Source organism: Lepidochelys kempii, chromosome 27, assembly GCF_965140285.1.
Source record: "Lepidochelys kempii isolate rLepKem1 chromosome 27, rLepKem1.hap1, whole genome shotgun sequence".
NCBI lineage: Eukaryota > Metazoa > Chordata > Testudines > Cheloniidae > Lepidochelys > Lepidochelys kempii.
In genome coordinates, this window is record NC_136406.1 from 8,409,806 (window position 1) to 8,436,990 (window position 27,185).

A 27,185-nucleotide genomic window follows, 5' to 3' on the forward strand; every position below is an offset into this window, starting at 1 on the left:
CTCTGGGCCCTGGGCATTGGGATGAGGGGGTCCATCGCTTGCTGTCTGGCAGAGGTTTTTGCTAACTCCAGCTGGAGCAGTGGAGGGCCCGGTCTGTTACAAAGTGAGAGACCAACTCAGTGTGAAAGCAGGGCTCTTGCAGGGGAAATGGGCAAAGTGGTGGGCAGGTGGGGGCAGCTGTGCACAGGGCTAGCTCCAGGATGGGCAGGGAGTGCACGAGACTGACAACATGCTGATTCAAAGGGGTAGGGGCCAAGGGAGGATGGGACTATGCCCGCCTCTTCATTAGGCAGCTCTGTGAAGGGCACCATGTGAATGGGTGATGGGAGTTTGCCCTGCAGCTGTGGCTGCTCCCTCAAGAGGAATCCTGGCTGAGTCCACAAGAATTCTTCCTTGGGCTGCCCTGACATTAGCACACATCACTCACACACACACAAGGAGCCCAGACTAGAACCCCAGTCTTTCTGCTCCCAGAACTGCCCCTCTGCCAGCCAAGCTAAAGGACACCTCCCTCAGCAAGCATCCAAAGCAAGTCCCCTTGTGTCCTCTCTGTGACAACACAGACTCATACATACCCTCATACCCTCCTCAGCCCTTTCCAATGCAGCCAGTGGCTTAAAGCCACATTTGGGCCCAAAATGTATTGGCCCCTTTGGTTTCAAACTGGGATTCACTAAGTAAGGTTTTCTTCTCTTGTAGTCCTCCCCCCCCCACAGCCCTCCCCCCTCCCATGCACACAGGTCAGAAGCAGGCCAGCCATACAGCTATCATTATGGGCCCTACCAAATTCACGGTCCATTTTGGTCAATTTCACGGTCATAGGATTTTAAAAATAGTAAATTTCATAATTTCAGCTATTTAAATCTGAAATTTCACAGTGTTGTAATTATAGGGATCCTGCCCCCAAAAGGGGTTGTGGGTGGGTGGGTTTCACAAGATTATTGTGGGGGGGGGTTGCAGTACTGCTACACTTACCTCTGCGCTGCTGCTGGCTGCAGCGCTGCCCTCAGAGCCGGCCAGCTGCAGAGCGGCGGCTGCTGGCCGGGAGCCCAGCTCTGAAGGCAGATCCGCTGCCAGCAGCAGTGCAGAAGTCAGATTTCATGGGGGGGAGACCGGATTTCATGGTCCGCGACATGTTTTTCATGGTTGTAAATTTGGTAGGGACCTAGCTATCACTCTCTGACACAGGCTCTCTTGAGCAGCATGGCCTCAGAACTTAGACAGACCCATGCTGATGACAACCAACCGAGTGAGGGAGGTATTATTATGCACTTGTCTAGCGTGGATCTTAGCAACAGAGCCCCTTCTCCACCAGCACTCAGGGGAAGGTGGTTGTAGCCAACCTGGCCTGGAGTAGGCCCATCACTACCCTGTCCCTGGGGTGAAAGGTGCTTGATCAGTGGGAAATGCTGTTTACCTTGCAGGAGATGGGAAGGTGAACTTCTCTGATTTTCTGACCATTATCAGCGACAACAAGCGCTTCATCCAGGCTATAGGTGAGTGCGGTGAACCGGGCCCAGCCAATGGGATTGGCCACGGTCCCCCCGGCGATGTTAGTGTGTGGCCAGAAAATCCCACTTGCATAGAGGCATTGGTGTTTCCTGAACCTTGGGGCAATTGGGAGTTCACGTGATGTGGACTCGGACATCAGCATCTGGGGTCCCACAAAGAACGAGCTCGCGCACAGCAGGCCCCCATTCGAAACAGCTGTACAAAGCCTTGACCATCCAGCTCAGGGGAGGAGGCAGCTGCTGAGCTCCATGCTGAGGGGCCTGTGGGCACAGAGAAGGGTGCAGGCACTGGCAGAACTCCCCAAGGTAGCCTGGCTCATGAGGAGGAATCACCAGGAAAGGGGAGTGATGACGGGGAGCCCAGGGACCCTGGGGCCTATAAGCAGGGTTCAGATAGCCAGGCTGTGCTCCACATACTCAATCTGAGTCTCTCTGGCTGGAATACCAGGACCAAATCTGCCTCTTCCAAAGCGTAGGGGAGCAGCATTGTCTGGAGATACTGTGCTTCCTTGGGCGATGGGAGAGGGCCGTGAGAAGTACCCCTTGCTAGCACTTGCCCCAGTGCACCAGGCAGGAGACATGCTCCCACACACGCATACACCATACTTGCTCAGACAAAATGTTGTTGGAGGTTCCTGGTGCTGACTGGGGTCTCTGAAGGAGATGGGTTGGTGGGGTGGGCGCTCTGATTGACATGCATCTCCTCCTCAGCCCCCGAGAAAGGCAGCATGGAGGACCTTGATTCCGTCGACGCCTCAGGAATCCTGTTCTTTGAGGTCCTGTCAAAGCTGGTGGAAATGTCGGCTCTGCCAAGGAAGGCCATGCTTGAAATAGTCAGGTGAGTGCTAAAAGCTCTAGCAAGGTCTCCAAAGAGGGGAAAGGAGATCTCCATTTCATAGGCTCGGCAGACTCAAACAGCGGGCCCAGGGCCAGACTTACAAAAGTATTTAGGCACCTAAAAATGCAGCTAGGCACCTAATGGGGTTAACAAAAGCACCTAGGTGAGTTAGGTCCCTAACTTGATTGGAAGTCAATGGGAATTAGGCCTCTAACTCACTTAGGCACCTAGTGGAATTTACAGTAGTGGTTATCTGCATCTTTCCGTACCTAAATACCTTTGTAAATCTGGCCCCAGTTCTTTAGGCACATAAGTGAGCAGTGTACCTGTGTAGGCCAGGGCAGCCATATAAATGAGGACAAAACAGGGCCCTGTAGATATATTTCATACCTCCCCCCCGCTGCCCCCTGGAGAACAAAAACACACCTGTTCTATCTGCCATATGGCACACACCAAAAAGCATATCCCTCTTCTCTACGTAGCCCTTATGACCTTACCTCCAGAACAGTGCCTAAGCCTCCCAGTCTGGCTGCTTGCATCAAGCTGGAGCGTTGTCTGCCGGATTCTCCTTGGCAAGCTACACCTTTCCAGGGTATGAAAGATGAGGATGGCTGCAGGCTGTGTGAAGGAAAGCTGTGGGTAGCGGGGGCCGACCTCCAGGCTAAATCAGGATCGGCAACCTATCTTTAAAGGTGACCTGCAAAGAAAAAGAGGTGCTGTGGTTTGCTTCCTTATGATGGGTAGAGAAGGCCTAGAAAGGATTTTTTCACCCTTTAGGAGTACGGTTTTCAAGTCTTGCCTGTGCGGGTCTGGTTGGAGGACTTGGAGGTATGATCTCAGAGCTTTCTCTGCCCTTATTAGCAGGGCGGGGAGCTGAATCCTTAAGACAGAGAGCCCTTCTCCCAAGTGTTTTAAGATGCTTTGGAAAAACAAGGGCGCTAGACTCGGTTACTCGTCCTCTCAATGAACCGTCTCTTCCGCCATGAGCAGTCTTAACAGAAATCAGCAGGGTACAGTGCTATTCAGCCTGCACCAGGGTATCCCAATGGGATCCAAAGAGCGTTAATCTATCTGAGTAGAAATCCCTTCCTTCTCATGGTGAATCAGGATTCTGTTTCTAGATATTGCAGGTACCATAATCCGACCAGTTCTCCAGCTGTCCACAGTCTCCAAGGAGACGTAAGAGCTGAATTTATGCTAAAGTTAAAAAAAATTAAAAATAGGAAAAAAAAAGTTTCAAATCCTCCCCAGCCTCCTCTATGCAACATAAAGCAGGAAAAGGACACAAGCTCCATTCCCCTTTGCTAGCCCCCTTTAAAGAAGGCGAAAAGGGCTGTTCACTGGTTGTAGCTGTCCTGTGTGCAGAGTGTTTGGTGACACTGCGCCATCTTTTGTCTTCTAGTTACTACCGGCAGAAGTTCCTGGCGTCCACTGGCAAGCGGGCCTGGATAGATGCTGGCAACTTAATGGATCATGGGAAGGGACTCCACACGCTCAAAAAAGCCCCGACTCCTCAGAGAGGCAAAGTCACTCCTATGTCTGCCTTTGCAGGTGCTGCCCGCATCTCAGTGATGAATGACAAAGAGCTGGAAGCCTATGTGGAAACCCTCAGGGGTAAGGACTGCACGTGGCTCAGCCACTTGTGTTTGTGTGTCTGAGTGGCACCTCCACTGAAATTCCCAAAGAGGCAGAAGGCCCATTTGGGCGTCACTGCTATTCACTGCAGCATCCTAAGTCCCCTCTCCCTACTGGACTTTTGGGCTTTGGATCAGGGCCTAGGTTAGCAAACATTTTTTTGCTACCTGCACCCACGCAAAATAGACACTCCTTGGACTCCTCTGGGGACTGCACAAAGACATGAGTGACAGGAGGAAGCATAATCTTGTAGTGAAAGTGCAGGACTCCTGGGTTCTCTTCCCAGCTGTGCCACAGACTCATTGGGTGATCTTGGGCAAATCACTTCAGATTTATAGAAGTGGCCACTGATTTGGGATGCCTCCAAGCCAGGACTAGAACCCAGATTTGCCAGTTCCAGATCACTTATTCGATGAGAAATCAAATGGGGGGGGGGACTCTTCCAGGCTCCACCTACAAAATAAGCTCCACCCCTGTGAATCACCAGACTGACACCTTTCAAATGATCAAAATACGATCATCTGTTCTCTGAGCTGCACAGAGCACCTTGAACGTAGTTCCCCCTTCAGTGGGGCTTGAGTATGCCTCTGCGCTCTTTAGATTTGCTTCTTTCTTGATTGATTAAAAAAAAAAATAGTCTCTCCCAGATGCCACCCATTGATGGCACCAAAATGGGAAGTCACTCACAATAAATTGTGTAGATCTCCTTTCTTACATGAGGAATGAAATCGTTGACACATGCATTATCAGAATGGTCACCATGTAGAATAAACATAAAATGGGAGAATTAAAGTTAGCTTAAGTTTGGTTAAAGAAATAGGGGTTGTAAAGAAAGGTCTTGAAAGTAAAGAGTTATAAGGCCCGTAGGAATGAAGTAGGGAGGCCGTCTGGTTCAAAGGATAACTAATGAGATAAGGGGAAGTCTCTAAAAAGGCTTCTGACCAGTACGGGTGACTGGTTTTAATAAGACAAAGAGAATCTGTTTCAAAAAGAGCCAACATGGCCCTTCCCACCGCACACACCAGTGTTATCTCAAAAAACAGGGCCTATGTTAACCCAGATACAAAGGAAAACCTGTGTGTCAGCAAGAAGGAGGGGAAGAGATAAGGAGGAAAGGCCTTGGGGAGAAAGGAGGTTGTAATCTTGTCTGGATTAAGACTGGAAATAAGGGTGAACTGTCTCCAGTTGGCTTTTACCTGAAGTCAGTAATTGGCAATGACATCACTCGTTTGTTAAAGGGTACAAAAAAGTAAACTCTTCAAGGGTTCGTTGCTAATACTACCTGCCCACATCGGAGCGAACCAATATGCATCTAAGCACCCTTGGGTGTTTAGCCCATTTGTAAGTATCTTGATCAAATGCTTATAAATGTTTTGTTACTGTTTGGATGTAGTAAATTGCTTATTATTCAGGCTTTGTAGGCATGTTTAGAGCAGTTGTATAAATACCTTTCAGCCTCTGGATTTAATAAAGGAATTCATGATAATATCCTGCATAAACAATAATTCCAACACACCACTTAGCCCAAAGGAACCTTAAATAACTGCTTAGTTCTTCTTGGTGGCTGCTCAGTGTATAATAGCTCATGGGCTACCAAGGAGTCCATCTCCAGTTCTCAGAGGAACAGCCGTGTTAGTCTGTATTCGCAAAAAGAAAAGGAGTACTTGTGGCACCTTAGAGACTAACCAATTTATTTGAGCATGAGCTTTCGTGAGCTACAGCTCACTTCATCAGATGTTTACCGTGGAAACTGCAGCAGACTTTATATACACACAGAAATCATGAAACAATACCTCCTCCCACCCCACTGTCCTGCTGGTAATAGCTTATCTAAAGTGATCAACAGGTGGGCCATTTCCAGCACAAATCCAGGTTTTCTCACCCTCCACCCCCCCATCTCCAGTTCTTAGGACCTATGGCTAAGACTTTCAGAGGTGGCCTCTAATTTGGATGTCTCCATTTATGGTTTCCCAACTTTAGATGCTTGTGGGTTGATTATTCAGAGGTCCTGAGCACCCACAACTCTTTGCCTACAGCTGGAATAGTGGGGGCTCAACATTTCTGAAAATTAGGTACTAGATCTGTAAAGTTGGGCACCCAAAATCAGAGGCTACTGGCTCATATTTTCAATGTGTTTTACGGAAAGTAAGATACAAAAAAAGGAGAAAAAGTGAATAGGGGAGATCTCAGAATGTGTGTAGTCCTGCCTTGGTTGGATTGGTCATAGAATGGGAAGAGCCAAAGGCTAGAAAACAGATGGTGGGTACTGTGTCCAATAAGTGATATCCGTTGTTTTCTTTGCCCCTTTGCTAGCAAGCACTGTCCCCTCCGACAGTCCTTATGCTCAGGTACCCATCTTCCCATTGCTTCCCAACCGGGATGGAATGACAGTACCGAAGCCAAAAAAAGACTTACAGAAGCTGGAGATGCAGAGAAGGAAAGAGCCTATATCATCGTTCGAAAACCACTTTTTCCGTAAAAGAAACTGGCTGCGCGAGGTAAGATAAGGAAGCAGTTAATCTATGTAATAACAGATGACGCACAAGGGCAAGTCAAGTCTGAGTTGTTGTGCTGTAGACTCTTCCCCATTGAAATGTGTGGGGTTAGCACACATCCTTTCAACACTTACATTCCCTTGGACTAAGTGGGTCAAATTCAATGATGTCAATGGGGCATGACTCTGCGTAAGCCTGGAGTTGTCTAAGGTGATGTAATATACACATTGAGGGTGACGGAAGGAAGTGTAAATTACACAAACTTAACTTCCTTTTAGACCTTTTTAGAGTCATCACTGAATACAGCCAACAGAAAATTGTTCCCAGAAATGTTCTTGAAATTAATCTATGAGTACTGTGTAGTTTACCCTGCAGTTGGTGCAGCTGGCATACTGTGGCTGTATATATGTTCGAGATTAGATAAAGTGGGGAATTCTGGTGGTTTGTATATCTGGCATTGTATATCTGGCACCAGAGATATAATGGATAGAATAGCTCTCCCCTTTGCAGCCCAGAAAGCCTGATACCTCTGGGTGACTATTCCAGGTAAGACAGGATACACTTTTACAAGGAAGCAAATACCCTTGATTTCTCTTAAACGTATTAGGCTGGCTGAAAAGGGTGTGGGTTCGATTCCTGTCCTAAAAGATTTGAGGCAGGAGAGTCTGTCTGAATTCCCCCATGTTCCCATCTGCCACAGATATAAAGAATATATGATAACACGATAACCTGATGGGTTGTCTTGATGGGATGATTAAAGGAATGAACCCTGCCACGAATGCAGAAGAGAACAGCCGGCTGTCCGTCCCACAAAACAGCCTTGGTTTCTCACTTCCCAATCTCAAGATATGATCAAGTGACCCAGACCACACAAGACACTTACTGAGGATGTCTACTTTCTCTGTTATCCTCTGCAACACACATCCTGAGACATGTGGACAGCTGATGGGAAATCATGGCTGTGCATGACAACACTGAAAGATCTTTTCCAAGCAGCAGGCTGTGCTCCCTCCTCTTGGGGACAGTACTGGAGCATAGCAGTACTGGAAGTAGATAGGGCCAAACCCTGCTCTTGTATATTGCAGTGTAAATCTAGACTAGTAACCCCATTGACGTCAATGGATTTAGTCTGGATTTACACCAGTGTAACTGAGAGGAGAATTTTGCCTTGTACATATGCATGTACCCTTGCATTGCTGAGCTAGAGCGAATCAGATCTCATACTTCAGCCTGGCTGCTGCAGGAAGGGATTTCCCCAAATGTGATACACTAAACAATTGGCCAGGTGCAGTAGAGAGGGTTTTGTTGTCCCTGAAAGCAGTAGGTCACAGCCACTGCCTGAAGCAAGAGGCCTGTCTTGATGGACCATTGATAAAGCCTCTCTTTCTGTCTTTTTCAATCAGGGAACTGCGTTCAAACTTCCTGCTTCCTTCAGAGACCGGAAAAACGCCCTTAGTCTCAGCCCTCACTTGATGGAGAGGCAACACCGTTTGACTATAGAAGACCTGCGTGAGATACGACTAGATGTGAGTATGAAGTCTACCACCCCTTCCAAAGAATTCCTCCCTCCTTTGTCTCTGGTATTTTAGGAGATAACCAGTTTTACACTCCATCAGATCCTCGCCAATCAAACACAAGGCATTAGGAAGGGCCTATGGGGTCCCTTTCATCACCAGGGCACTAGTTTGGATGCCGACTGGGTTGCTAGCGATGAAAAGATGGCTATTTTGTGGCCTTTATAAAAAGAGTTCAGTGCTGGTGAAGTGGGGCCACATCACATGAACCAGCATCCATCCCAGCTGGCCTCATTGTTCTCCTTTTCGGAGGTCAAAGGAGATGGCTGTGGCCACCTAATACTACCCTTTCACCTAGCAGCCATCCCGTCAAGGTAGGGCTGAGACACGAGTGAGGGGCAGCATACGGATGTTTGCATTGCCATACTGCCCAAGCTATAGAGAAAGGACTTCAGCTCCCAGTGCCGTCAATCTGACTCCTTCCAGACAGAGAATAAGCAATGTCTCTCTGGAGTTTTGCTTGTTGAAATATAAAGCTGCTTAGTATATGGAACAAATTCAGACCTGATGTAAGCAAATCCTCTGCCACTGAAATTGCTGGACATGCGAGGTGCTCAGCATCTCTGAAAATCAGACCACTTTTATAGGGACTTAATTTTAAGTACTCAGATTGGAAACTCTGGCCCTGAGGTCCTCACTGCTCTGCATGGACATTAAAGATTCCATCTGCTATTTTCTGTAACAGTTAGAGGAGCTGACTCAGTCTATTTGACTTCCCTCCCCTCAAATTGTTCGCAACTTTTCAGACTGATTGCTGCCCTCTACCCCCAAAGGTGGCTGCATTTCAGTGGTGCTTTGAAGCCCTTTGAGACAAAAGGTGCTACAGAAATGAATGATTGTCAGTAACTCAGATAGTACAAATTACTGGGTTGCTGGTTCTCCATACCCCTGTTCCACCCTGATTGTCTCCTGGCAACAATTCCTCCTCTCCCAGAGGCATATGCAAGAGTTAGGAGCAGCAAGTACAACTACATTTGGATATTACCACTTAGATACAGAAGCAAGGGGATGGGGACCTTAGAAATATTGTAAGAACTGGGGTATATGCACAACCCTTTATAATACAGTGACTGTAGTTACACTGAAGTTCCAGTGTAGTTACAAGGTGTAACCCATACAATTAACTTTCTGGTGAAAGGATTTTAACTAAGGATCTGTATTACTTCTTAGTAATTTCAAAGAATTGCATGAAGTGTGAAACCAAAGGGATAATAATAAATAAGTCAGTTAATCTTTCAGTTACATAAATTGGTGATATTTACTGGCATCTAATTGCCGTCAGTGCTTGATAAAGGGCATCCAGGATCTTTTTTTGACAACCTCACACTTCCCATCTGTGAGACTTCTGCAGTAGCTGGTTTCCATTTGGGTAAAGATCTGGCTCCATGCTATTCTGCAGCCTATTTCAACCTCCATCTCTTCTCCATAGGTGAAGAGGGTAACTGAAATGTACAAGCAGGGGATGGCACTCAAGGAGAGGAACAGGATGCTAAGACTGTGGCGGAGGTTGCATGGTGGCCAGATTGGGCTGGAGTCAGGGAACCACAGTTTCTACCACACTTTCTCCACCTACTCCTGGTCGTGGAACACTCACCAGGAGCTGGTGACACCTAACGAACTTCAGCTCTACGATAACAAACTGTATCGCAGAGAACATTCCTCAGCCAGCTCTGATGACAGCGAAGTAAAGGGTGGGATAAGGAAAGGAAAAGAAAGGAAATGAGAAGAAAGAGCCATGCTGCTCCATTTTCTTAATATCACTGTTGACTACTATCATCCTCCCCACCCCATTCTTTTCCCCTATAACAGTCTCAGGCTCTTACATAGGTCAGACTGTCCGAGGTTAGGAAAGAGAACCGTTTCCCCTTTGCATACTGGCTAATACAATGAGAATTAAAAGAGAAACATGTTTTTCTTCTATCGGTCTCAGCTCTTTCTCTGTAACAATCACTGAATTCAGGAATATCACTATAGGGGTTACACAAGAGGATAGATTTGGGGGTAGGGTGTCAAGATTCCTCTATTCTATTCCTAGCTCTGCCACTGACTTTCTTTTCCTTGGTTTTCCCATCTCTGAAGTGGGGCTCACACCTACCTCAGAGGGAGGGAAGCTGTAGGGGATTCAATGACTGATGACCAGGGCTGTCAATTAATCGTGATTAACTCAAAAAATTAACTGCAATTTAAAAAAATTAATTGCAATCAATTTCACTGTTAATAGAATACCAATTGAAATTTATTAAATAGTTTTTCTACATTTTTGAATATATCAATTTCAATTACAACGCAGAATAAAGCATACAGTGCTCACTTTCTATTATTTTTATTACTAATATTTGCAGTGTAAAAATGATAAACAAAAGAAACAGTATTTTTCAGTTCACCTCCAAGTACTCGCAAAAAGAAAAGGAGGACTTGTGGCACCTTAGAGACTAACCAGTTTATTTGAGCATGAGCTTTCGTGAGCTACAGCTAGCTCACGAAAGCTCGTGCTCAAATAAACTGGTTAGTCTCTAAGGTGCCACAAGTCCTCCTTTTCTTTTTGCGAATACAGACTAACAGGGCTGTTACTCTGAAACCTCCAAGTACTGTAGTGCAATCTCTTTATCATGAAAGTGAAACTTACAAATGTAGATTTTTTTTGTTACGTAACTGGACTCAAAAACAAAACAATGTAAAACGTTAGCGCGTACAAGTCCACTCAGTCCTACTTCTTGTTCAGCCAATCGCTCAGACAAAGAAGTTTGGTTACAGCTGCAGGAGACAATGCTGCTTGCTTCTTGTTTACAATGGCCCCTGACAGCGAGCACAGGCATTTGCATGACACTGTTGTAGCCAAGGTTGCAAGCTGTTTACGTTCCAGATGCACTAAAGATTCACATGTCCCTTCATGCTTCAGCCACCCTTCCAGAGGACACGTGTGTCCAGGCTGATGGTGCTCGTTAAAAAACAAAGCGTTAATTAAATGTGTGCCTGCCCGCCTGGGGGAGAACGGTATGTCGCCTGCTCTGTCAGTGCAGCTGTCACATGGGGGGAAAAGGAGCAGCCGGGCCCCTGCTCCCTGAAACCAAAGGCTGTGCGATGGGGGCTGGGTGACCCCACTGCTCTGGGTGGGACGGGCCCCTAGCACCCCTTGCCCCACGTGGGACACATGACACGGGTGGGCGGTGACCTCACTGCTCGCGGGGCTGATCCCCCGCCCGGGGCCCGGCACGTGCGCGCGCAGGCGGCGGGCGGGAACTGGCGCGAGGGCGGGCGGGGCCCGCTGTTCCCGCCCTTCCCAGGCCGCCTGCTGGCCAAGGTAGTTCTCTCTCCGGTCGGACGGCGCGGGTCAGGCGGCGGGTTCCGGTTCCGGGTCGCGGAGCCTGTCATGGCGGCGCCCAGCGGGCCGGAGGAAGAGGCGGCGGCGGCGGCGGCCCCTGGGAGGAGGCAGCCGTTCGGGAGCCGCTTTCTGACCGACCCGAGCCGGCTCTTCCAGCACAACGCCTGGTGAGGGGACCCCCGCCGCCCCGAGAGCCGCCCTCGGGGTGGGCCGAGCCGAGACAGCCGCCCTGGGGGGAAAGACCCCCCCTTTCTGCGAGCAGCTTCCCCCTGCCCGGGGGGCACCCACCCCCCACCACGCGCAGCCCGACCCCCAGCCCCGGGGGGCGCAGACACCCTCCTGCCGGCAGCGCCCCCCCAGCCCCGAGGGGTACTGATCCCCCCCGTCTGTGCACTTGCGCAGACTCCCCCAGCCCTTGGGGGTCACTGACATCCCCTGCACACAGCACCCCCCAGCCCTGGAGACACCAAACGACCCCCAGTCCAGAGAGACAATGATCCACTCCTCTGTGCGCTCACACAGCCTCCCCCCACGCACAACCTCCCCCGGCCCAGTGGGCACTGACACCCCCCACGTGCAGCCCGACCCCCAGCCCCGAGGGGTACTGATCCCCCCTCTGTGCACTTGCGCAGACTCCCCCAGCCTGGGGGGCACCGACCCCTCACCACACGCAACCAGATCTCCAGCCCCAGGGGCACTGACAACCCCCAGCCCTGAGGGGCAATGATCCACTCCTCTGTGTACTCACGCAGCCCCGGGGGGGGTGGCACAAACACCCCCCCACACACACGCAACCTCCCCCAGCCTGGTGGGCACTGACACCCCCCATGCGCAGCCTGACCCTCCTCCAGCCTCGAGGGGCATCCTGCGAAACTGGGAGAACTGCCCCCCTTTCCACGTGCGCACAGTTCTCCCCCCTCGGCCCCAGGGGAACCAAGCCCCCACCCGCCTTTCCGTGCAGACCATCCTGCCCCAGGGGAACCAAGCACCCCTGATGGGAACTGTTCCTTCTCTCCAACTGCACAACCCGTCTCCCTCCTCACTTGATGGTAGGGTGACCAGATGTCCTGATTTTATAGGGACAGTCCTGATTTTGGGGTCTTTTTCTTATATAAGCGCCTATTACCCTCGACCCCCGTCCCAATTTTTTTACATTTGCTGTCTGATTACCCTACTTGGTGATCCAGTTTTGGATTATGTGACTCAAAAGCGCTTCATAAATGTAAATCCTCAATTTCCTGTTTCCAGAAATGAGGCATTCTTAGGGATCTACTGTTCTGTTTCTTTAAGTCTTTTGTCTCTATCAAATAGTATTGAAAGAATAACCCATTTTAGGTCCTGAATAATTCTGCTAGGCCCCTACATTTCTTTGTCCTGTCTCCTTTGCATCATCTTGCTTCGCTCTTTTTAAATTATCACTTACTTTAATGCCTGCGCAGCTGTGTATGCACATTGAAACTGTCAACATGTTTTTAACATCTGAAAGTTTCCCTGTATCCAGTGCTATCTCTAGGGTATTCATGCATATTGTTCAATATTAAATCTGTGTATGAATTAAAGCAATTTAGTACATGACAGGAGTATTGTCTGCTTTGTCAATAAAGGGTGCCTATTTGTATCAAATGTGATAGTGATTTTGTGGTGTGGATTTGTGTCCATTGAAACTGGATGGGCATCCAAAACCATTCACATACACCTCTGAACAGCCATCACATGTTATGTGATCAGCTTTAGATCACTACCTAACTGGCCCAGAGTTGAATTGGAGACCTACAGATGAAAATCCTATTATTACCAGTTCAGTGAGCCGTCTAATTCCCTCCCTTTGTTTGCTTATTAAGAGTGGTTTTGGTTCTTAATTTACCAGATATTGAAATGCTGTTGCACTGCCAGCAGCTCCCCTCTCCCCCGCCATCTTAACCTTCCTAGCTAAAGCGGCAAAGAGTCCTGTGGCAATAATGTCTGTTAGTCTATAAGGTGCCACAAGACTCTTTGCCGCTTTTACAGATCCAGACTAACACGGCTACTCTTCTGATACCTTCCTAGCTAAGTAGCTTATTTTATTTTTCCTAACAGGGATAATGTAGAATGGTCTGAAGAGCAGGAAGCCAGTGCAAGGAACAAAGTTCAAGAGAACAGCAGGCAGCTTGTTCCACAAGACAAACAAGGTACTTCTAGATGTCACTCTATTTCTTACAAATCTTGACGTATCAATACAATAGCTGACTATTCTAGCCAAAAACAAAGATTCATCTTCATTTATTCCCCCCAAAAATTTTCCAAAACTGCTGATTTTAAAGACTCAGGGTCTGTTTAGTATGTGCCACTAGATGCCTTTAGAACTTTTCCCATAACTCATCCCATTAGACTTTAATGATAGGTTTCAGAGTAGCAGCCGTGTTAGTCTGTATCTGCAAAAAGAACAGGAGTACTTGTGGCACCTTAGAGACTAACAAATTTATTAGAGCATAAGCTTTTGTGGGCTATAGCCCACTTCATCGGATGCATAGAAAGGAACCTATAGTAAGAAGATATATACATACAGATAAGTTGGAAGTTGCTATACAAACTGTGAGAGGCTAATTAGTTAAGATGAGCTATTATCAGCAGGAGAAAAAAGCTTTTGTAGTGATAATCAAGATGGCCCATTTAGACAGTTGACAAGAAGATGTGACTTTAAGTGATCTTGGCTGGGAGGATCACTTTGGCCTTGAACTCCCTTGTTGATGTTTTATGTATTAATAGGAAATGCCATAGATCATATAAACAAACTTCTCCACTGGGAGAAGGGCAAGGGGCTGATTCTGTTCTAGACTTCTGTTCTGATTCTGTTCTGCCTTCATGGCTGTCTATCTGTCTAGCAGCTTAATGACTTCTAACATTTAATCTTCAAGTTCCTTGCATCATGATATGTTGCTTGTGAAATAAACTCAGTTTTTCTCCTGTTAAGCTATAGGCAGTATTAGAGGTACCCATATTTATCTGCATTAAGTTAATGGTAATAGTTGAAACAGAGACTAAGAAAAATGTTAGTTTATCCAAGATCATGCATTGAATGATTGGCATCAAATCATAGGATTGGAAGGGATCTCATGAGGTCTTCTAGTCCAGTCCCCTGCACTCAAGGCAGGACCAAGCACTATCTAGACTAGGGGTGGGCAAACTTTTTGGACCGAGGGCCACATCGGGGTTGTGAAACTGTACAGAGGGCCGGGTAGGGAAGGTTGTGCCTCCCCAAACAGCCTGGCCCCTCCTCCTATCCGCCACCTCCCACTTCCCACCCCCTGACTGCCCCCCTCAGAACCCCGAACCCATCCAACCCCTCTGCTCCTTGTCCCCTGACTGCCCCAACCCCTATCCACATCCCTGCCCTCTGACAGGCCCCCCAGGACTCCACTCCCAACCCTCCCTGTTCCCCGTCCCCTGACCGCCCCCCACCTCCACCCCATCCAACCACTCCCTGGGACCTCTGCCCACTTGGGCCAGAGCAGTGGTGGTGTGGCTGTGGGGGAGAGGGAACAGCAGGGGAGGGGCCGGGGACTAGCCTCCCCAGCCAGGAGCTCAAGGGCCGGGCAGGACGGTCCTGCAGGCCGGATGTGGCCTGCGGGCCGTAGTTTGCCCACCTCTGATCTAGACCATCCCTAACAGGTGTCTGTCCAACCTACTCTTAAAAATCTCTAATGACAGAGATTCCACAGCCTCCCTAGGCAATTTATTCCAGTGCTTAATTACCCTGTTAGGACATTTTTCCTAATGTCCCATCTAAACTGCACTTATTTCAATTTAAGCCCATTGCCTCTTGTCCTATCCTCAAAGATTAACAAGAACAATTTTTCTCCCTTCTCCTTGTAAGAATCTTTTACATACTTGAAGACTGTTATGTCCCCCCTCAGTCTTCTCTTCTCCAGCCTAAACAAACCCGGTTTATTCAATCTTCCCTCATAGATCATGCTTTGTAGACCTTTAATCATTTTTGTTGCTCTTCTCTGGACTTTCTCCAAATCTTTCCTGAAATGTGGCACCCCGAACTGGACACAATAGTCTAGTTGAGGCCTAATCAGTGTGGTACTAAAGTTCTAAGCTGGTTCTTTCAAATTCCCTTCACTTGCTCAGACCTTGGTGCAGGAGATATTGGCGTATCCATCACTTAAACTCACAGTAGTTATAAAATCTGAATCAAGCTGGAGAAGCATAGCTCTGCAGCTAATGTTTTGGTTAAAGCTGCTCTAAAGTTCACCCAGCACCTTTCCTTTCCTACTCCTCTCCTTTCCTCTCCTACTCCTACTCTCTGCTGTCCTCTGCTATATCTTTCTCTCAAGAGCAAGACTAGGGATTTGGTTGATGTTACTTGTTATATCCCACCTCACACTTGGATGTAGCTAAATAGGAATAGTCTATGTTGGTATTTCTACAGAAGGCTGCTCCTGGGTATCGAGCTGGACTTTCTTCTTTAATTAAAATTAAAGGAGCATGAGTCTATTACATCTGTAAGGCAAAAATGCGATTTCGGATGGGGCTATTCAGGCCCTTTCCATGTAGCATTCCATTGTGTTCACAGTAGCAGGCTTTTTACTATGGCTAAGATTGACCCTCCTAAACGCTTGGGTCTAGATTCTCAAAAGTGCTCAGTACCCAGCAGCAGCAATTGTGATATCCAACATGCTGAGTTCATTTGAAAATCAGGCCATTAGAGAATACGAGAAAACTATCCACTAGCTTTGCTTACTCCTAGAGTAGAGGAGAGATGGTAACTCTGGCACCTCTGTGGGACTTAATATACTGCTATAATTCAGTGTATGGTACTCCGTAGTGGTATTCTAGACAGAATGGAATCCCTGCTGAAGCTCTTGTGATCTAAAGCATGGGTAGCTACACTACAGAGCAGTACAATGCAAAGCTGGATATTAGTCGTTACAGCTGCAGTATCTTGTCGAAGGTGGGCCTTCAGAATTTATTTTGAAGGAGAGGGGAGGGTGTCTGGGAAAGGGTATTAACTAGCTGGGGCATGGAAAAAGCAGTGTGGCTTCCACTCTTTCCCTTTGGAGACAATAATTCATTGTGTCCATGGAGTCTCTGATTCTCTCCTCATCTTCTGTGGCCATTAATTTTTGTTTGGGGACACATTTCATCCAGGCGATTCCTATCGTGTGAAAGGGTGAGTATGGGCTGGACTTTGGGGGTTGTCCTCACAAGGAAGAGCAGAGAGATCAGGACTTCCAACCAAGGAAAGAGATCTGCAGGAATCCAGCTCACACATGGACGTCGTCTCATACTAGAGTTCTGACTAAAGGGAATATTTTTAATATTCCTGATCTTGAAGCAGGAATTATGGGTGAAGTTCATTGGGCCATGCTGGGAAAACGTCAAATTAGATGATTATAATGGATCTTTCTGGACGTAAAATCTATTTTGTGAGTGATACTTATCAGCTGGTCCTTGATTTCTTGTTCTTACGCTTCTACTAATAGTCTGCACTGATATGAGGTCTTTGTTGTTTTACAAACAGTAAGTGCCACAACATCTCTGAGGTAGGTAAGGCTTTATACAGGACTGCTAGAAGGACCACCACACCTCTGGGATAGAAAATAACCTCTGTCCAGTAATGCACAGCACTACTGCGTTATTCTTCAGGACAGGAAATGCATAGTATCTCATGCAGTGGCTATCACGGGAGGCATTTAGGTGAGAGGTTCTCAACCAGGCGTACAAGTACCCCTTGGGGTATTCAGACGTCTTCTAGGGGTTACACCAACTCATCTATATATTTGCCTAGTTTTACAACAGGCTACACAAAAAGCACCAGCGAAGTCAGTACAGACTAAAATTTCGTACAGACAGTGACTCATTTATATGGCTCTATATACTATATACTGAAATGTAAGTACAATATTTATATTCCAATTGATTTTATAATTATATGGTAAAAATGAGAAAGTCAGCACTTTTTCAGTGATAGCATGCTGTGACACTTTTGTATTTTTATGGCTGATTTTGTAAGCAAGTAGTTTTTAAGTGAGGTGGAGCTTGGGGATACGCAGGACAAATCAGACTCCTGAAAGGGGTACAGTAGTCTGGAAAGGTTGAGAGCCACTGATGTAGGTAATTAGAATGTAGATCGCCAAGTTGCAATCTTGCCAAGATACCAAGGTTATCTTCCCCTACGTGTATGAACATGTGGAATTTTATCAGTACCTCATGTTTTCTCATCTGAAAGATGGCACCACTAGCACTGTACTTCCTTGCCTCCACATTAAGGCATTGGTTCCATGGAGCTCAGGAAAAACCACCAGCTACTGAATCAACAATACCACTTCCTCTGGAACTTTAGTGGTCTTTGTCTCCTGTGTTAACACTGAATAGGCTTGAATCTGCTTAGTTTGAGATCTGATTGGATCACAGCATGAGGTTTTGGTTAAACCTGTCAGATGTTAAAATCTCTCTTGACTTGGATCTGAGGACATGGCTCTTTGAGGCCCTTATAACTAAGATAAAGTTAGAGGGATTATTTTTATATTTAGTAGTTTGTGCTTCAAGATAAATCCTGCTAAAAATACACCCAGAACTGACTTTTCAATTCTTTGCCAAAACAATTTTTTTTTCCATTGCCGAAGCCTTCTTTTAGACTGAGACTGCATTTCTCCCCAGACATTTCCAGCCTTCTTTTCTTTATCCTCCTTCAGACCCCTCTTATACAGTTAGGGAGATTCCAGCTTAATTTTCTGTGTCGCAGGCTGGCTCAAGAGTAACTCCAATTTTAATGGATGCCCCTGCTTAAGCCTTCTATCCTTGGTGGGTGGTAGAGAAATAGAGTGAGAACTGTAGAAGAGGGTGAGTAATCATAATCGTAGGTGAATTTTCTGAGTTCAGTAAATAACAAGTCACTGTCCAAAGTTGTTTAAGGGCTTGCATGTTGTTGAAATGCAGTTGGAGTCTGTGGCCCTCAGCCATAACACTTACAAGTTGATCAGCAGCATAAGGGCACTGAAATTAGTTATCTCTTCCCAGCACAATAGGCCAGGACTTCTCATGCCAAAACCTCACTTGAGAGAGAGGCTCACCACATTTGGAAGATGCTAATCAGTTCCTCATGCTGAGTTCATTTCCCAAGAGAGGAAGCAGCTCCAAGAACGGTATTAGGTATCTGAAATCTGTGCAGTCATGTCATGGAAATTTTCAGGCCATTTCTGATCCCATTAGAAACTAACTCAATCACCTCCACTTCACATCCGCAATAGAGAGGAGTTCTTCCTGCTCTTGCTCAGTATTGTGTTACTCATTTTATTAAATTGATCCAGGAGGTCTGAGAGATTAGAATCTGCAAGTGATAACACTCCCCACTAAGGTTTCTTGGCTGCATGGGGGAGCAGACATTTCCCTTAGTCTTCTTTTCCTGTCTGTAATCTCAGAAATGTCTGATGCTCTAAATTGCACAAAACACTGGAAAATAAAATACTGGGAGCAGTCCTGTGCTGGCCGTAAGACTAAGTTATAATAATGTTTGTAATTTCACACAATTTCAAAGCATGGTACAAATACTACCCAAGTCTTGCACAACCTCTATGAGGTAGCTGAGTACTACCCCATTTTTCAGATGGGAAGCTAAAAGGCCTGATCCCAAAATATACTAAGCACCTTCATCTCGCATTGATTTCACTGGCAGTAGTAGGTGCTTAGTACTTCTCAGGGGTGAGGCCCTAAATGACTTTCCTCAGGTCCCAGAGAGAGTCCGTGGAAGTGACAGGGAATAGGACCCAGAGGTTCTTTATCAGTTCTCGACAAATAGGCCTTTTCTATTTCAGTGCAGAGAAAATCCAGCTAGAAAGACAAACAACTTCTTTCACAAACACCTTCCTTTTTTATTCCTAATGAGGTAGTGTGATGTCATAGCTGGGGAGAGGGCTGATCGCTCCTCATGCAAGGCAATTAGACTCAAATCAGGATGCTCCTTGATGAATAAGCCTAATTCTTAAATAAGTTGCTAAATACAGCATGGAGCTTGTGACCCCTGTTTGATTAAACTGATTGCAAGCTAAGAACTTTGACTTGTCTTCTGTTGACCTTTCTTCTGTGTCTTTGTTTACAGATGAATATGAGCTCAATGCTAATGAATACTGGAATGATTTCTATAAAATCCATGAAAATGGCTTCTTCAAGGACAGACACTGGCTATTCACTGAATTTCCTGAACTGGCACCAAACCAGAACCTAAGTCAACCTGAAGCTTCTGCATACAAAGATGGTTGCACCAGAAAACCCAGAAACACCGGGCGGGGGAGCTGTGAAAATGGTCTTTGTTCATTGGAAACCAGAACACAAGAGCATCATCAATTGGACTTGATGAAAGACAGTAGTAATATCATCAACAGACTTGACACAGATGGAGAAGGAATACTGAAGTTGGGTGACCTGAAACTAAGTGATGGTGACTTCCCAGGATCCTCTGCCACTTACCGTATACTAGAGGTAACGTCAGTGAGTGAGAGAAACAGCATCTTTCCCAAGTGAATCAAACTTGCCGTCAGAATCTTTGTTCACGAAGGTGACAGACTTCAAACTAACATGTCGTCGTGTACAGCCTCACCAAATCCTGCAGCCAACACAACTTTACATACAGAACCAACCGTCTTTCTTACAAATCTATCCCAAAGCTCTTTACAGAAATGAATAATAGGAGAGAAGCTGTAACATAGGCAAGGAGAGAGCTTAATTTTCAGCTGAAATTTGATATGAGGGAAAGATTCAGGAAGGTTGCTGCAGAGGAGAAGGCTCTTGTACCAGCAGTAATGAGACTAAGCAAAGGAATAGACATAGTCACAGAGTTTGAGGCCAGAAGGGACCACCAGATCATCTCATTTGACTCCCGTCCCCATATTCCACAGACCACTAGCATTACCCAGCACCTCTACAATAAACCCAACAACCAAAATTAGACCAAAGTATTACAGCCCACAGGAGACTAAACTGTTATGTGCCACAGGCAGAGAATAGGATTGTCCAAGACCCTTGTAATGGCAGAGAAATGATTAAATGAGATATGCCCAGATAATCCTGACAAGTGATTTGTACCCACATGCTGCAGAGGAAAGCAAAAAAACCCCATAACAAGTGGGGTATGGGAGGATAGAGAGAGGACCACAGATGTGAGATGGACTGGAGCAGCTCAGTGGAGGGTGTTAAAAACAAAGAGGAAAACTTTGAACTGAATTAAACCTGTTGGGTTTTGGTTCAGATTGGTCTTTGTGACCAACTAGTTCTCAAAGGGATCTGTATCTGACTGTGTCCCACACTGAGGCCTTCTGAGATTCAAAATGCAAGTTATTACTATCTGATGTTAAAGTAACGGCTGAGGTCTCAGCATGAATTCTCGTTGTGTAAAGAGCTGGTTTGTTAACCGTGTTCAGGAAGCTTTCCTCTGTCCCTGACTTCTGGGTTCTGCTCCTGAGTCTGTCTGACTTGAGTGATATAAAACTCTGAAAACTATATTGCAGACAAAACAAATCTTTGCAGTACAGCTAAGGAATTCTCAGGTAGTTGTGAGGTCTCAAAATGGTGATGCATAAGGGGTATCAACAGCATTCCTAGAACATCGGGCTAATAAACTATTAAAGCTGAAATATTTGTGCTGAGTTTGCCCACACAATCTGTCACTGTGGATGATCAGTCATCATATATCTGTGGCTGGTTCAGTTTAAGAGTTGCATTAACAGCAGTGGCCCGCCACCTGTTCTGTTGGAGCCCTGTTCTCCCAGAGGTGAGTCAGCATAAATAGCTTTGCAGCTCTCTGCAGGATCCTAGCACCTAAAACCGTGTTAGAGGCAACTTTCCATGCTATTATACCATCTCTGCTCTCATATCCCACCGGTATGCGTTCTGCACCCGCCGTCATTTCAAACATCCAATAGTACATTCCATTCTGCTTACTTCAGTCCTTCCACAGAAGTCCCTAAACATTCAGGAACAAAAGCTGCTGAACTAAATTGTATGGCTTCTCTTCTCTTCAAATGAAGGTGAGGGGCAAGGGGCAGTAGCACCGCAGGCCCAGTTATAACTAGGGATAGTAGGAGAGCCATCTAGAAAGGGAGACTGAAATAATAGGGTGCAACTATAACAGAAAGAAAAAGAGAGCAAAGCAAATTTCCTTCTCCTCCCCCACCCTTCCTCATTGTCTCTGTATGGAAATGAAACTGACTAACTCCTGGCCTTTGAGACTGCCTGAGTGACTCATACTGGTTGTTATGCTTGCAATTCCAGCTATAACAACTTTCAAGAATATCAGTGATCCACACAATCTGTCAGACTATTGGTAGAATTAGGTAGCTAGCTTGGTGGCTTCCTGTGGATGCTCGGCTGCAGGGCCTGATCCTGAAAGGTGCTGAGCATCTTCATCTCTTATTAATGGGAGTTGCAGGTGTTCGTTGCTGTTTGGGATTGGTCCCCAGTAGGTTGCTGGAACATCATTTTGTGGCTCGAGGGTGATGCTTTGTAACAGCTGCTAAGTTCAGACTAGAAAGCAGGAGTCAGTGAGGAAAACAGTACAGGTGTGTAACTGGCTGCTCTTTTTCTGCAGGTTGGCTGTGGTGCTGGAAATACGGTCTTCCCAATTTTGCAAACCAACAAGTAAGCAGCTTTGATTATTTATTACTTGTAGAGAAAAAATTAGTAACTGGAAATGTTGTGTTCCGCTCCTTTTTTTTTAAATGCATAGACCCATTGCATATAAAAGAGGCTAAACACAAACACACCCACTTGTCAATTCTGTCCACACACGTTTGAATGATTGAATTGAGGTTAAAAGGTTGCTGAGACTCCTTAGGATGCGTTTGGTGGTCATGAAATTCTGCACATCCACTCATCTGTGGCTTTCAAAGCACTCTACAGACAAGCTTCCCAATCTCTGTTTTCCTTCCTTTCCCCCAAGACTTTAAGCATCATTGTACAGATGGGGATAACGGAAGCACAGAGGCGCTAAGTAACTCAACCAAGACCACACAGCAAGTCATTGGTAGAGATGCGGATAAAGCCCAGTGCTCCTAACTCCCAGCTGCATGCTCTAACCATTAGACCCACTTCTTCCCTAAAACTTACTCTGCAAGTTGAATTGATTTTAAATCAACAGTTTTAATCCTAATTTAAATCAGCAAGCAGGAAACCTTGATTTAAGTCAACAATTTTAATCTTGTTTTGCATTTGTACTACTTAGTTCTTTTCCTAAAGAAAGATTGCTTCTCATTGGCTAGTAACCATTAAAACGTTGATTTACTAAACTAAATATAGCCTTTACACTAAATTTGGTACTGCTTGTTGCTAACCAGGAGGATACACTATCTCAATACACATTTATTTAAGAAATTATATAGCTTAATTTACATTATTCAGATTCATAATTTTTAATTTTTTTATTGTGTTGGAAAATGGTGAATTTCTTTTTGACTAGATGAAGATTAATTTAGATGGGAATTGGAATTCAATTAAAATGCACAAATCCAGCATTTAAAATTTTTTTTTATTGCTTAAATACAACTACCTTATATATGGTGGATACAAAAGAAAAAAGAAAGAGGTAAATAGTGAGGTGGCAAAATTACATAAGATACATAAGAAAAAGGAAAGGGGTGAACAGCGAGTTGGCAAAGTTTGCAGATGATAGTAAACTACTCAAGATAGTTAAGACCAAAACAGACTGTGAAGAACTTCAAAAAGATCTCACAAAACTCAGTGACTGGGCAACAAAATGGCAAATGAAATTTAATGTGGATAAATATAAAGTAATGCACATTGGAAAAAATAACCCCAACTATATATACAATATGATGGGGGCTAATTTAGCTACAAATAAGCAGGAAAAAGATCTTGGAGTCATCGTGGATAGTTCCCTGAAGACATCCACGCAATGTGCAGCAGCAGTCAAAAAAAGCAAACAGGATGTTAGGAATCATTAAAAAAGGGATAGAGAATAAGACGGAGAATATCTTATTGCCCTTATATAAATCCGTGGTACGCCCACATCTTGAATACTGCATAAAGATGTGGTCTCCTCATCTCAAAAAAGATATACTGGCATTAGAAAAGGTTCAGAGAAGAGCAACTAAAATGATTAGGGGTTTGGAACGGGTCCCATATGAGGAGAGATTAAAGAGGCTAGGACTTTTCAGCTTGGAATAGAGGAGACTAAGGGGGGGATATGATAGTGGAATATAAAATCACGAGTGGTGTGGAGAAAGTGAATAAGGAAAAGTTATTTACTTGTTCCCATAATATAAGAACTAGAGGCCACCAAATTAAATTAATGGGCAGCAGGTTTAAAACAAATAAAAGGAAGTTCTTCTTCACACAGCGCACAGTCAACCTGTGGAACTCCTTGCCTGAGGAGGTTATGAAGGCTAGGATTATAACAGGGTTTAAAAGAGAACTAGATAAATTCATGGAGGTTAAGTCCATTAATGGCTATTAGCCAGGATGGGTAAGGAATGGTGTCCCTAGCCTTTGTTTGCCAGAGGGTGGAGATGGATGGCAGGAGAGAGATTACCTGCTAGGTTCACTCCCCCTGGGGCACCTGGCATTGGCCACTGTCGATGGACAGGATACTGGGCTGGATGGACTTTTGGTCTGACCCAGTATGGCCATTCTTACGTTCTTAAGATTCTTAACACATGTTTAGTATTTAAAACTAACTGATTTATTAAACAAATGAAGTATTGCGTGTAGGTAGAGAATTGAACTGATTGTTTCTGGTCACCATTTCTTTCAGGAATTTAAAACTAGTAGTTTTCATCCTCTTACGCCTCGTTTTTATTCATAGATTGGGAGTTGAAAAAGCAGGAAAATTTTGTTTATTTTTCCAATCAATTTCTCAACTTTGAATGAACTAGTCATTGAATTGAAATAGTTGAATAAATTTAAATGAAGAAAATATTCACTCTGCACCTGCATAAGAAACTGCTGTTGTCAAAAGATAGTTTAGCACTTCGACAAAATTTAGTTATAGGTGCTTAGCCAGTGACTACCACCACTTCAGTGCTTTGATTTTCTTTAAAACTTTGGCAGCAAACATATACTGGTTGAATATTTTTTACTTAAATGATTTTAATAGATTATAGCAAGTGTAGGTATTAATGTAGGTTGTCATAATTTCAAATTTAATTTTAAATAGGCTTATTTTTAAAAATAAAAACATATTTAAATTAACAATCCAGGTTTTTTTATGTTCAGTTTTTATCCACCCTGAGAACCATATGAGGCACGTGACTGTTTCTTGTTTCTTTTGCATTCATTTCAGTGATCCAGGGCTCTTTGTTTATTGCTGTGATTTTTCCAACACAGCTGTGGATCTTGTCCAGGTAAACTAAATATTGCACAAGTTCTAGATGAAGTCACAGCTAGGTGGAAGCAGCTGATCCTGTGCAGCATTTGCAAAGAACTATAATTAGCACTGCCTTTGTTAGTTCAGTTTTGCTGGTAGCTTGATATTTAGCTAGAACTGGATGCTGCCTCTCAGTGCAAGCAGATTAGGGGATCTGGCCATTGGAGGCTGCAGGAAGGAAGGGAACAGGATTAAATTTTAAAAAAGGGTGGGGGGGCAGTTTAACAATGGTGCTGGAAGAATAAGTCTGCTTTCCCTTCTCCTGTTACCAGCATCGTTTTTCCAGACCAGATGCTGTTTAATGGGGTAACTGCTGAAGTTTTGACGTCTTTCAAACTATTTCTTACAGCCTCAATCAATTAATGTTATTCTTGATTCACTTGTATCATTGATGTAACCACAGGTCTGGAAGCAGCATTTAATTGCTGCTGCACAGGCAGCTGGCTTGATGTCATGGTGGATGTTGACTTTGTTGTTTGGGGCAAGGGTTGACTTTGGCTATGGAATAGCAGGTATTAACAAACAAATCGGTTTAGAATGGAGTTTGGGAAACTTCGCTAGAGTGTTAAATTGACCAGCCAGTTTGATAGGAGAGATTGTGAGGGGGCGAAGGAAGGCAGCAAGGGGCAGCTGCTCCAGCCTGACTGTTGGTGCTCCCCACCTTCCCAAGTAGCCACAGAGTGAAACTGACCAGAGTCTGCATGTCACTGGGAGTGGGGTTGCTCCACATCTCTGTAGAACAGTCCCCTTCTGCTTAGGAATCTAAATATGGTTTTGAGAGCCTGGCATTAGATATCCTGGTTTGAAATGTTTAACCTAAGGGCCCAGTGCTATCCTACTGAAATCAGTACAAGTTTTACCATTGATTTCAGTGGAGCAGATTTAGGCCTTGACCCTCTGTGCAGCTATAAAGGGGAGAATTCCAGCTTGATGGTATAAATCACCCATTTCTGGCCTTGATCGTTTGTGAGAGGTTTGACCTTAAAGCTGTTGCTGGTCCCACAGTCTGGCACTGCTTTTTTTGGTAGTAGTGAAGGACTGAATAGAGTGAGTCCGGAACTCTCTTATAACTCTGCCGTATCTACTTAATAATTTTCCATAGTTCCCCTCCACTTCCCTTTCTGACATCCCTCGAATATTCTAATTATAATAGCTGTACACACAGGGGTTATTCTGAAATGGACTCAAGGCCTCTGGGGATATGTCGACACTGCAGCAAAGGGCATACCTCCCAGCCTGGATACGCAGACTCCGTTCTAACTCGTGCGCTTAAAAATAACATGTGGACATTGCGGTGTGGGCGATGATTCAGGCCAGCCAGTCAGGCAGGCTTGGACTATGGATGGCTACCCCGAGCCATCGCCTGTGCCGCAGTGTCCACACAGCTATTTTTAGCACTCTACCTTGAGCAGAGCTAGTGTGAGTCTATCCTGGGCTAGGAGGCACTAATCCAACTGCAGTGTAGACATACCCTGGCTCTTCCAGCTTTTCCATGTGAAAGTGAAATGGAGATTGTGCAGCCAGGTAGCATTGGTATTTGTGTCTGACAGTGTCTGTATCTTCTTGTGTTGCTCCTCTTTTAATTGCAGACCAATTCAGAGTATGACTCTTCCCGCTGTTTTGCCTTCGTTCATGACCTGTGCAAGGACCAAAGCCCATACCCAATGCCAGAGAAGAGTCTTGACATCATTATTCTCATCTTTGTCCTATCAGCTATTCTCCCAGAGAAGTAAGTCAGCCTCTACTAAAGCACCAGCAATTCACTGTAATGAAAGGAGAAAAGGCTGCACATGACAAATGCAGTCAAAGGTCCTTCATGGGGGATATTAAAGTGATATTGTCAGGTTAAAACTTCTGTAGTGAAATAATCCTTACCTGTGTTACTGAAACTCTAAATTTAACCTAATGTACTCATCACCCTGTGCTCTTTATATACTTTGTGCATTTCATTCCACTTGGACAATGAACAAGCAGTAGGGTCAATTTCACTTTATGGATTTGCCACCTTAGAGCAGTGCCCCAAAGTCTGAGCTGCAAATGCTACCAGGGAATGTCTGAATCCAAGTAAACTATCCCCATGGGCTTCTTTTTTTTGCTCCTGAAATGGCTTCTATTAATAGTACGCTACTTGAAACTTCATTTTATTTACATGCCTGCATTTTGGTCCTAAACTCACCGGGCAGTGTCATTTTTACAGATGAGCAAAGTGAGCACAGAATTTACGGGCAGTGTCCCCATTAACTCTGTGCTCACTTTGCTCATCTATAAAAATAGGTGTAGTATAATATTTACCTACCTCACAGGAGGTGGAGAGCAAGATATCTTACCTATATTCAGAATACATCAGTTGTATGTAGTGCATCTCATGGCAGGACAGAGAGACTCCTGGTAACAGTAGGAGCACAAAGAGGATTTCTTATTCTGATCTCTGGTCACATACCAACCCTGTG

General features: G+C 45.2%; 2 protein-coding genes across 11 annotated transcripts in view; both read left to right on the plus strand.

Moving 5' to 3' along the window:
- Nucleotides 1-9,936, plus strand: part of EFCAB3 (EF-hand calcium binding domain 3) — a 30,238-nt gene extending 20,302 nt beyond the window's left edge. The window contains exons 10-15 of the mRNA XM_073325510.2: nt 1,425-1,496; nt 2,223-2,349; nt 3,752-3,963; nt 6,298-6,482; nt 7,883-8,005; nt 9,483-9,936. Coding sequence (XP_073181611.2) covers nt 1,425-1,496; nt 2,223-2,349; nt 3,752-3,963; nt 6,298-6,482; nt 7,883-8,005; nt 9,483-9,776 — 1,013 coding nt within the window. The 3' untranslated portion in view covers nt 9,777-9,936. The remainder of the gene's footprint in view (nt 1-1,424; nt 1,497-2,222; nt 2,350-3,751; nt 3,964-6,297; nt 6,483-7,882; nt 8,006-9,482) is intronic.
- A 1,446-nt stretch (nt 9,937-11,382) lies between these two features.
- Nucleotides 11,383-27,185, plus strand: part of METTL2A (methyltransferase 2A, tRNA N3-cytidine) — a 38,165-nt gene continuing 22,362 nt past the window's right edge. For all 10 annotated transcript variants that reach the window (XR_013635090.1, XR_013635091.1, XM_078850779.1 and 7 more), the window contains exons 1-6: nt 11,383-11,542; nt 13,452-13,543; nt 19,459-19,838; nt 21,943-21,992; nt 24,652-24,712; nt 26,325-26,464. Coding sequence is in view for 8 of the 10 variants with exons in the window: in XM_078850779.1 (XP_078706905.1) it covers nt 11,424-11,542; nt 13,452-13,543; nt 19,459-19,838; nt 21,943-21,992; nt 24,652-24,712; nt 26,325-26,464 (842 nt within the window). In the remaining 2 variants the exon portion in view is untranslated. The remainder of the gene's footprint in view (nt 11,543-13,451; nt 13,544-19,458; nt 19,839-21,942; nt 21,993-24,651; nt 24,713-26,324; nt 26,465-27,185) is intronic.